Genomic DNA, 12,332 nt, shown 5'->3' with positions numbered 1-12,332 from the left:
GCTGAATATTGGAAAAGGAAAGCCAGTATCTAAGATAACTGCTCCAGCCCGGAGAGAAGCTTAGAGCTCACCATCTCCTTCAGAAAACCTAACCAATCCACTACTGCATTCCCCACATCCACGGAATTCCAGTCAAAACCCTCAAAAGAAGAATCTCCAGCAATCACAGCAGATTCCTCTGCAACTACAGAACGAACCCCGGCAGCAACGCAAGCCCGCTCCTCCTTAGCCTCCTCATATTCTAACTTCTCCACACTGAAAAGGCTCTAACGAATAGCTTTCATCATCCTCTCAAACTACAGACGCTTCTGCTTCCACAAACATCCTATCTCCGCAGCAGCATTGCACAGCCGCTCCTCAGCACTCTCAAGTTGGTCCTCCAGGCGTTGGTATTGAATGCCTATCCGATGAATTTCCGCTGCACTCAACCCTTGAACATCGCACCGAGAACAACTCAGGCGAACACATTCAGCGCAGCGAGAGGAATCCTCGACAGAGACTTGACAAGATTGAATACCACGATCCTCGCAGAAGGAACAAGAAGGCATGGTAATAGCGTTCTGAAGAACTAAGGAAAGAAGAGAATCCTTTTGTTTAGTCTTCTCGGCACGAGAACGAGATTTGGTGATTCTGTTCAACATCTCAATTAGGAAGGCAAGATCATGTATACGGAAGACTTGCCAGGATACTTATAAAAGATCGTTAGGGATAACGATTGATAGGAGGGAGATGATGTTATGATTTATCTAACATGCAGGTTACAGAACAGGTTATGCGTAACAGGGATTAGATGTCAAGGATTCAACATTCTGATAAAGCATTGATTACATAACTCAGGGTTAGGATTATGAATACAGCTAATCAGGAAGAATAGCTTCGGATATGTGCTATCCAGAGCTAGCAGGATAACTTGGATATATTGCTATCCAATATATTCACGATGAAGAGCTGGATATATAAGAACACGTTTATTACTATTAGATAGATTCAGTATATAGCTCTTCAGTTGTTAATCTAAGTATTCAGTTTTCTACACTGAGTAGCCCCAAAGGCAGTGAACACTTGCATCGCTTATTAGGACTTGTACAGTTCCGTATTCAAGGACTTGATACTTTAGCACCGCTCTTGTTAGCATAAACCCCTTCGTATACTTAGGAATCTTCGGATTGCTGCAGTGCTCATTACATTGTAATATCATTGAGTTGCTTATAATCAATGCATAGCCTAAGCTTGCTGTTTTTCTTGAATATAAACAGAATAAAGTATTCTGCTGGTAATTGTAATGATCATATATATCCCTTCTTAAGATTCTCATCGAGATACTCCCTAAGTGCTTCTAGTTATGCTTTATCTAGTCTATAGATAAGAAAGAACTTGAGCTATTTTCCTTCTTGTAGCAGAATCTCGTGATTGTATAAGCTGTATTTCAGTAATCCTATATTCAATTCTTCCTGAAATAGTTTCTTAAACTTGTAATATTCTTATAATATATTCACGAGTATTAGTTCTAGTTCTTATGCTGTTTCTGCTATCTGAAGGAACAGTAGATACTGTTAAGCGTGCTTCTTTTCATTCGTTGTTTTTGGTGACGTTTTTGAGAGCCTTGAGCGTTCGCTCCGGGCTGAACTGAGCGCTCGAGAGCCTGATTTCGAGGTTTTTGCTGTATAGGTCTACAATTCACATTCTGAAGCTTTTCCTTATCGCTCCAAAGCGGACCGACTTGCTGAGAGTCTCGCTTCTGTTGTTTTGCTAATCTGTTAGCACTCTGGCATTATTTGAGTTCGCTTATCACTAGATCCTTCTCTTTGAACTGCCAGCCCTGCTGACTTGGAAGTATGTGTAAAGTTGTCTGAAGCTTCTTTTCCCGAGTATTCTTCAATAACTAGCTTCAATCCTATATTATTGATTGCAACTATCTCTCTGAGTATAGCTTGTTCTTATAAGATCTAGCTAGTAGTTCAATTGATTCGAGGATTATACTTCTTAAGCTATGAAAGCTTCATAATCAGCTTATGCTATGCTATATTCATAATATCAAAAGAAGCTCTGATTATATGTTCTTAGATCAAGATAGATAGATAATCAGTCTTCTTATTGATTACTTCTTGATTATATGCAACAGATTGTTCTTCTATAATGCTAAGAGTATATAAGCATCTCTTTCATCTCTATTGTAGTTATGCCTGATTGATAATATATGGGAATATGAAGTTTTCTTAAGCGCTATTATTCAATAATGTGCTGTATTTGTATTCTTGAATATATATATCGAATTTAATATAAGCATAATCTGTTCTAGAAGCTTTATATAGAAACCATTCTGATCTGATTGTTTACAATCCTTTTATAAGCAATCCTGTTCTTTTGAATTCGTTGAAAACTGTTTATCCTTCTGAGCCTGCTTCGCTGCTTCTTGAGCAAGCTTCCTAGCTTGCTTTTGCTCATATTATCGCTATTCCTAATCTTTCTTCTGTTGATACTAGTTGCAAACCTTGTTATTAATATGAATCATGCAGAGTGCTATTCTGCACTGCTATTATTTTATTTTCTTGTTTATATATTGCATAGAACAATTATTCAATAGCTTGATATATGCATTGTAGTGTTGTCTATTGAGAATCTCTCTGAAGCGGAGTTTCTGTTCTTTAACAGCTTAAAGGATTTGTTCTAGTTCTCTAACAGGAAATCATTTATATTGCATCTTGTCTGAGAAATGTATTCTATAGCTATAATAAGTATAGGAGATCCAAGCTAGTTCGTAGTATAAGTTGTAAAGTAAGCTGATTCAAGGATTCTTATCTTCTTGTGCTTTAATATTTTGCAAGGAAATGCAGATGAAGAGCTTTTCTAATTCTATCCTATAGACGAGATATTCAATTCATATTGTTTCCTTATTTTATTTAATGCTAAAGAGAAATCTTTCTGTAAGCTTTTTGGATTTATTGTTTACAGGAGACTCTGATGAATCGTTAAATCATTCATTCTAGCTTGATCTTTTCATTGCTTAAGAAACATTTTCAGTATTGTTCAGATATTTATACTAGTAACTGAGAGGATATTATCCTTTGTTTATATCCCTAGTCATAGTGCTTAGCATAAATAATGAAGAATGCTGAAGAGTATTATTGCTAAGCTCTTCTTCCAATGCTTGAATGCTCTATTCCATGATATTAGAGCAGTTCGAGTTGCTACTTGTAAGAATGCTGAGCATATATTCTCATTCTGCTATTGCTATTTATCTGTAGCATCAAAGCTTCTAAGAGAACCATTCTGAGCCTTCCTTACTCAAGAGATATATTAAGCAGTTATTATTATAGCAGAATATTCAGCTAAGACTTCTATAATTAATAGAATCTAATACTTGCTCCAAGAGAATGTTTTTGCTTAGTTGATTGAGTTCCTATTATCAAGCAACATTCATCTAGCATTCTTCCTGAACTAGTTGCTATTTATTCTTCCGGGATTAATAATAGTTGTATGCAATATATCCTTGTTTGTTGCAATTATAGCAAGTAATACTATTTTTTTTGCTATACTGCTTATTAGCAGTATCAAGTTTTATGAAACCAGCATACATAGTACTGCTCTGAGCTATACTGCTATATCAGCTGCTATTTTTGTTTTGAAATTTCTTGCTTATATTAGCTGGAAATCTTCAAATCTAGCTTCCTTCCTTCTTGAATCTCTCTACTTATCATTCATATAGATAGTTATCAATGCAGATAGCTTGATTAGAGAATATTGCAAAGTTCTCCAACCAATCCTGCTTAGAGATTTCATCTTTAATGTTATTCTTAAGTTCCTTGTAATAATATTCTATGAGATTCTTATCTTCCTACAGAAGTTGTGCTAAGAGTTGCTTAAATCTAATTGTATAAGCAGAAGCTAACTTGGTCTGCTTGAGATTCATAAGCTGCTGAGCTGTGATGCATTCTTTGTTGAGATTACCAAAGATTTCCTTGAGAGCTTTTTCGAAGCTTTCAAAAGAATCAAATATATTCTTGGTATTCTGGATATGTGCATTGGGATTATTCTGATATTCCAAGTAGTTGCATAGAGAAGGCTTGTACTAAATGAGAGTATTCTTTTCGAGATGAGTCTCTGCAAGGATAATTTTCTCAGATTTCTTGATAAACTAAGTCTTGTAGTGCAGGAAATACGCTCTGCAGTAGGTAAGGAATTCATATAGCATCTTTTGGTTGCTGTTATACATGGCGGGCTTATTCATCTTGTACGCTTTTCCAGCGCCACTGGTGATTGCAGAGGTGGACTGCGCCTGCTGAGCCTGTTGAGCTAGCTGAGCTTGTTGAGCTAGCTGAGCCTGTTGGTTAGCAATGATAGCGCTCTAAGCCTGCTGTTGTTCGCACAGATTCTGGATACGCTAGATGAGCTGATATACCTGATTAACCAGTTCTTTCTGAGTAGAGGTGCACAAGAACGAAGAGGTTCCTGAAGAAGCTATCGTATTCCGTATTGCTCAAGAGGGTAACACTAAACCGTTCTTGAACAAGAGTTATCAAAATGTAATAAGCACTGCAGCAATCCGAAGATTCCTAAGTACACGAAGGGGTTTATGCTAATAAGAGCAGTATCAAAGTATCAAGTTCTTGAATATGGAATCGTACAAGTCTCAATAAGCGATGCAAGTATTCACTGCTTTTGAAGCTACTCAGTATAGAAAACTGAATACTTAGATTAATAACTGAAGAGCTATGTACTGAATCCGTCTAATGGTAATAGCTGTGTTCTTATATATCCAGCTCTTCAGTATGGCTCGTCGGGATCGCTAGCGAGTCTAGCGATCCAAGGTGTGAAGCTCGTTGGGATCGCTAGCGAGCCCAACGATCCTCCCTCCTTTACAACCCTAATCCTGGGTTATGTAATCAATGCTTTGTCAGAACGTTGAGTCCTTGACACCTGGTCCCTGTTACTCGTAACCTGTTCTGTGACCTGCATGTTGGATGGGTTATAACAGCAAGCTTAATAAGCACATCCGCTTCAATCAGTTCGATATAGGCTTTTCGAATGCTCAGATTATACTGAACTGGATACAGCATTTCAATCAACATTTATTTGCTCATCATGCAGATCTGAAAAAGCTGGGATATACTCTGAAAGAATAGTTTGGTATTAATAGCATAGTAAAGTTTAACTAGCGCTAGGAAGCAGATTCTGAAGCAATAGCCTCTGGTTAACGTGCTCAATACTAGAGGATTTATTGCAGCTTAATTATCAACAGCTTTTCAGGGCATTATAGCATTGATATCTTGGATTATTGCTTTCGTTTCAATATCATCATGATCTTCCTGCCTCCTTATTCTACATATCTTTTGCAGCTAATGGATGTAGGTGTTTTTCAGTAGCTGAAAGCTAAATATCATCAAATTCTTATGAAGAAGATTCATGAGAGCAATCTTAGCTTTACAAGAAACAATTTTGTTAATAATGCCTTACAAGTATATTTGTGGCAGTGGCCATAGGGGCCTCAGGTGAATGAGGCCTGACTGGCCACCCTGACTCACTGGCCTGGGCCATTCAATGGAAAGGCAGTGAGTCGCCAGGTACGCTAGCCTAGTTGGGACTAGTGCTAATTGCCTTCTATATAGAAGGCAATTGGCAAGCGTGCCTTGAGATAGATTAATTGAAGAACCGTCTTCCCTTTTACCATTTGTAGTACACCATGGAGTGCCTTCTACAATATTTCTTCTCTTATTCTAGTTCAACTACTAATTTTGTTTGCTCAGCTTATAATCAACTATACATTTATAATGAGGCATATTCTCAGCAGCTTTACAAGAATAAGCTTTTAGCTAATCGATTGTAACCTCATTCTCTTCAACCTGTTCAACAAACAGAAGAAAACGAAACGTATCAAACATTCTCATCTTCTCCCCTCCCTCTCGAAAGAAACCAATGCTCAAAGCCTACATACAGCTGCTAGGCTTCTGAACTACTACTCCAAGCTGCTATCTTCAGGCACTTGCAAAGGCTTGAATACATTGAATACAATAGCTGCTAAATCAGTTATACTCAAGAACAAACTAGCAGAAGATGAACGAGATTGTAATATAAGGCTAAGGTATTACTGAGATAAAAAGACGAAGAAACAGATTCAGCTAGAGAGCCAGATAATAGACAGCATTGCAGTTCACAATATACGATAGCGGAGCTTCCTCGAAGAAGAAAAAGATTATCAAGCTGAGATACAGCGGATAAAGTGCATTAGCAAGCGTGAAGAGGCTAAGATGAGGAAAGACAAAGCACAGAGAAAGAAGACAATACGAAAAGAGCAGCATACTGCATGGAAGGCAGCTGGGCAGCAATACTAAGAGCAACCGATTCTTTTCAGAGACTAGCTAGCAATCTATTATCCTGAGAACTAGCTAGCAATCCAAGAAGAGCAATGAACGCCTTTAGAGCAACTGATCCCCCAGGATATATAGCAGTTCATTGATGCTAATGCTAGCAATGCTAGCAATAATAGCGATAACAGCAATAACAGCGATGATAGCGATAATAGTGCTGAGAGCTTTATTTCTATTTCAAGCAGTATTAAGATATCTGGTCTAGAGCTAAGCCTTGAACGCCCTCTTCGAGATGTTAATATAGCCTTATTGCATGCTATTACTAATCTCAAAACAGCATTGCATGATGCTGAGAACTAGTATAGCGATGAGAATATATCCTCCTCACCACCTGTCCCCAGCAGTGCTTTTCAATAGGGATTATTCAGGCCGGAGAGGATAATCAATCAGGCCGGAGATCTTTCTCATGTTTGTAAAAAGAACATCAAAGGCATTCAGAGCATCTCGTCTCAGAGCCTTTCGCCGAGTTTCGCATCTACTAGCCCTTGGATGTATATTGCCTATAGAAATGAGTGTATTGGTACTTAAAAGGTCTAGCTGAATGAAAAGGTTCGAAAAGTTCATTCGACTGAGGCATTCAGACCTCTCTGCATTCGTGTATGAAAGGCCACAGAATAAATTAATGAGCAAACATTGGCTTAAGCACTCAATTTGGGTAGCAGCGCCATACTAAAAAAGTTCCTTGAAAATGCGCACTATTTTTGGCCGCGCACGATTTTTGGCACCCACTACCGGAGGAACGGAGGTAGTGGGCCAGGAGGGCTAGTGCCCACGAGTAGTCTAGAGCAGGGATAATCGAAACCACCTGCTGACGAGAACTACCCGATTGACAAGGATAATTAGAACTACCCGGTCTTTGACAGGGATAATCGAAACCACCCGATTGACAAGGATAGTGAAAATTACCCGATCTTTGACAGGGATAATCGAAACCACCCGATTGACAAGGATAGTGAAAACCACCCGATCTTTGACAGGGATAATTGAAACCACCCGATTGACAAGGATAGTGAAAACCACCCGGTCCTTAGCAGGGATAAGGGAAACTATCCGATCGACAAGGATCATCGTAACCGCCCGACTGACAAGGAAATTGGAAACCATCCAGTATTTGAGAAAAATAATAGAAACTACTCGACTAACAAAGATGCTCCAAACTATCTGATCGGAACCGCTAAATCGATAGTCTCCGTCTGGTAAAAAGATAGTCCCTCTAACCGTGTTTGGCTTAGCGCCTCCTCCAGCACACACTTCTGGCTCTCTCAGGCGCCCTCCACCGTAGATAGTAACTATCGCGACACTCCCGTCTAACAAACACGCACATCATCAACTGAATCTATCCCCACAGCCTTCATTTCTATCCCTAGCATCACGAGAATCACCTCATATATCCTCTTCATCGAGAAGAACCTCTCAGCCTTTTTTTTTTGGGGGTTCAAAACGATGTCTGCACGCTCAAACGCGTCAATATCGGAAACCTCGCCAGACAGCGTCCTGCCACCCTCACATTGCACCGATCTTTCTATTTGCAACACTCTCTTCACAGATCACGATGCTGCAGAGAATGCGCTTCGAGATCTCTGCTGCTCAGCTAGACATTCTTTCTCAGCTGGCAGCTTCGTGCGCAAGAAGAAAAGCCATGCATACGACCCATCTGGCCATTAAGACAGATCCATCAGCAATATCTTCAGGCCAGGCGAGAACTATCAGGAAGATTAACTATCTGCACTGGCCAGTTCAATAGGCAGATGGGCTTGCCATGCAAGCATACTATTCAAGGTCTGCTTACTACTGTGGGACCCCTACCCGCCGGACACCCCTACCCGCCGGACAGCCAATTTCCGACGGCTCCATACAAATATCAACATCTTCACTTACACGTTTTGCCTTCAATATTGAAGCTATTCAGAGGTTCTTTTAGTAGATAAATAGCCCTTTGAATGCTGAATCGATTAGTATATTCATTTATATGCCTTGACGCCTTATAACGCAATTCTGGTGATGCCAGCAGCTAATATCTGTTCCTTCCTGTCTTGATTTCTGTAATCTTTTTCCTTCAACACCAACTACATCAACAACGCCACGATACCTTCTCACGCCTGGAACGAAGAGAATATGGCTAATGCCCTATTCAACATCATAGATAATCATCTTTCTTTACGAAAATCAGCGAAAAAGCACGGAATTCCGCCTCAAACGCTCTCAGATCGCCTGAAAGGGAAGGGGTTAGTTCAAGAGGTCCAACAGCTCTCACAACGCCTTTCGATGGTAGAAGAAAAGAAGATATCGAAATGGATCCTCAAGCAAGAAAGATTAGGATATGCCCCATCAGCTTCTGCTGTGCGTGGCATTGTGGCTGCCCTCCTCAAGCAGAAAGGGGATACGAATACCCTCGGCCAGAAATGGATAGATAGCTTCAAGAAGAGAAATCCTGATATTCGCCTTAAAATAGGCACTCGCCAGGAAGCTACTCGATACGATGCCTTCACTCCGAAAGCTGTTAACTAGTATTTCGATATTTGCGAGAAGGAATATGGGTGGATTGAGCCAGAGTGTTATGACCCATCCAACATGCAGGTCACAGAACAGGTTACGCGTAACAGGGACTAGGTGTTAAGAACTCAACGTCCTGACAAAGCATTGATTACATAACCCAGGGTTAGGATTATGGATACAGCCAATCAGGAAGGATAGCTTCGGATATGTGCTATCCAGAGCTAGCAGGATAACTTGGATATGTTGCTATCCAACATATCCACGATGAAGAGCTGGATATATAAGGACACGTTCATTACCATTAGATAGATTCAGTATATAGCTCTTCAGTTGTTAATCTAAGTATTCAGTCTTCTATACTGAGTAGCCTCAAAGGCAGTGAATACTTGCATCGCTTATTAGGACTTGTACAGTTCCGTATTCAAGGACTTGATACTTTGGCACCGCTTTTGTTAGCATAAACCTCTTCGTGTACTTAGGAATCTTTGGATTGCTGCAGTGCTTATTACATTTTGATAACTCTTGTTTAAGAATGGTTCAGTATTATCCTTTGAGCAATACGGAATACGATAGCTCCTCCAGGAATCCCTTCGTTCTCATACGCTTCTACTCAGGAAGAACTAGTTAACCAGATATACCAGCTTACTCAGCATATCCAGGATCTGCGCGAACAACAGCAGGCCCAAAGCGCTACTATCGCTAACTAACAGGCTCAGCTAGCTCAATAAGCTCAACAGGCGCAGTCTATCTCTACAGCTATCAATGATGCTGGAAAGGTATACAAGATGAATAAGCTCGCTATATATGATAGCAACCAGAAAACGCTGCATGAATTCCTTATCCACTGCAGAGCGTATTTTCTGCACCACAAGAACCAGTTCACCAAGGAGTCTGAAAAGATCATTCTTGCAGAAACTCATCTCGAAAAAGATGCTCTCATTTGATACAAGCTTTCTCTGCATAACCACTTGAAGCATCAGAACAATCCCAACGCACATACCCAGGATATTAAGAACATGTTTAATTCTTTTGAAAGCTTCGAGAAGGCTCTCAAGGAGATCTTTGGTAATCCTAACGAAGAATGCACTACAGCTTAGCAGCTTATGAACCTCAGACAGACCAAGTTAGCTTCTGCTTATACAGTTAGATTCAAGCAACTCTTAGCAAAACTCTTGTAGAAAGATAAGAATCTCATGGAATACTATTATAAGGGATTCAAAGATGATATTAAGAATGAGATCTTTAAGCAGGATTGGCTAGAGAACTTTGCAATGTTCTCTAATCAAGCTATTTGCATTGATAATCATCTATATGAATAACGAGTGAAGAAGTCTAAGAAGGGAGGAAGCCAGACTTAGAGGTTTTCAGCTAATACAAGCAAGAAATTCCAATACAAGAACAGCGGATAACAGAGCAGCACAGCTCAGAGCAGCACTATGTATGCTAGTTCTATGAAACTCAATGCTACTAACAGGCAGTATAGCAAAAGAAACAGCATTACTTGCTATAACTGCAACAAATAAGAATATATTGCGCACAACTGCTATTAACTCCGGAAGAACAAATAGCAATCAGTTCAGAAAGAATGCTAGATAAATGTTGCTTAATGATAGGAACCCAATCAACTAAGCAAAAATACTTCCTCGAAGTAAGTATTAAACTCTGTTAATTACGAAAGTTTTAGCTGAATATTCTGCTATAATAATAACTGTTTAATATATCTCTTGAATAAGGAAGGTTCAGAATGGTTCTCTTAGAAATCTAGATGCTGCAGACAAATAGCGATAGCAGAACGAGAGTATACGCCCAGCACTCCTACGAATAGCAACTTGGACTACTCTAACATCGTGGAATAGAGCATTCAGGCATTAGAAGAAGAGCTTAGCAACAAGATCTTTCAATATTCTTCATCGCTTATACTAAGCATTATGATCAGAGATATGAATAAGGGATAGTATCCTCTTAGCTACTGATACAAATATCTAAGCAATATAGAAAATGCTTCTTAAGCAATAGAAAGATTAAGCCAGAACAACTAATCTAATAATTCACTGAAGCTTTCTGTAAACAATGAACTCAAGAAGCTTACAGAAAAGTTCTTCTTTAGCATTGGGTAGAACAAGGAAATAATATGAATCGAATATCTCGTTTACAGAATAGAGCTGGAAGAGCTCTTTATCTGCATCCCCTTGCAAAATATCAAGACATAAGAAAATAAGAATCCCTGAATCAGCTTACTTCACAATCTACATCATAAACTAGCTTAGATCTCCTGCATCTATTATAACTGCAGAATACATTTCTCAGACAAGATGCAATACGAATAGTTCTCCGTTAGAGAACCAGGATAAATCCTTCAGGCTGTTGAAGAACAGGAACTCCGCTTCAGGAAGGTTCTCAACAGGCAGCATTATAATGCATACATTGGACTACTAGATAACTGCTCCATATAATGCATAAATAAGGAAATAAAATGGTGGCAGTGCAAAATGATATTCTGCACGATTCACATTAATAACAAGGTTTGTAACTGGTATCAACAGAAGAAAGATTAGGAATAATGATAATACAAGCAAAAGCAAGCTAAGAAGCTTGCTTAAGAAGCAGCAAAGCAGGCTCAGAAGAATAGATAGTTCTTAATAAATTCAAAAGAACAGGATTGCTTGTAAAGGGATTGCAGATGATCAGATCGGAACAGTTCCTATATGAAGCTTTTAGGACAGATTATGCTTACATCAAGTTCAATATACACATTCAAGAACACAAGTACAGCGCACTATTGAACAGTGATGCTCAGGGAAACTTCATATCCCTATATATCATCAATCAGGCATAACTATAATGGAAATGAAAGAGATGCTCATATACTCTCAGTACTGTAAAAGAATAATCTGTTGCATACAACCAAGGAGTAATCAATAAGGAAACTGATTATCTATCTATCTTGATTCAAGAATATGTAATCAGAGCTTCCTTCGATATCACGGATATAGCACAGCATAAACTAATTATGAGGCTTCCATAGCTCAAGAAGCACAATTCTCGAATCAATTGAACTACTGGCCAGATCTCATGGGAACAAGCTGTACTCAGGGAGATAGTCACAATCAACAGCGCAGGATCGAAGCTAGTGATTGAAGAACATTCAGAAAAAGAAGCTTCATACAACTTCTCACATACCTCCAAGTCAGCAGGGCTGGCAGTTCAAGGAGAAGGACCTAGTGATCAGCGAATCCAAACAGTGCCAGGGCGCCAACAGGTTAGCAAAACAACGGAAGCAAGACTCTCAGCAAGTTGGTCAGCTCCGGAGCAACAAGGAAAAGCTTCAGAATGTGGATTGTGAACCCACACGGGAAAAACCTCAAAACCAGGCTCTCGAGCGCTCGGTCCAGCCTGGAGCGAACGCTCAAAGCTCTCAAAAACATTACTAAAAACAATGAACGAAAAGAAGCACGCTCAGCAATACCTACT

General features: G+C 39.5%; 2 protein-coding genes across 2 annotated transcripts; one reads left to right on the top strand and one right to left on the bottom strand.

Moving 5' to 3' along the window:
- Nucleotides 1-296: 296 nt before the first annotated feature.
- Nucleotides 297-641, bottom strand: M406DRAFT_249081 (uncharacterized protein; the record flags this gene model as incomplete). Its single annotated transcript, XM_040916584.1, has 1 exon — nt 297-641. The coding sequence occupies one exon, from the start codon at nt 639-641 to the stop codon at nt 297-299; it is 345 nt and encodes a 114-aa protein (XP_040779212.1).
- Nucleotides 642-5,210: 4,569 nt separating this feature from the next.
- M406DRAFT_250200 (uncharacterized protein) lies at nt 5,211-5,363 on the top strand (the record flags this gene model as incomplete). Its single annotated transcript, XM_040916681.1, has 1 exon — nt 5,211-5,363. A coding segment is annotated over one exon (153 nt), but the record flags the coding sequence as incomplete, so codon positions are not given.
- Between the last annotated feature and the right edge of the window lie 6,969 nt (nt 5,364-12,332).

The sequence above is a fragment of the Cryphonectria parasitica genome (genome assembly GCF_011745365.1).
Source record: "Cryphonectria parasitica EP155 unplaced genomic scaffold M406scaffold_2, whole genome shotgun sequence".
Classification (NCBI taxonomy): Eukaryota; Fungi; Ascomycota; class Sordariomycetes; order Diaporthales; family Cryphonectriaceae; genus Cryphonectria; species Cryphonectria parasitica.
This window is presented reverse-complemented; position numbering and strand designations above follow the sequence as displayed.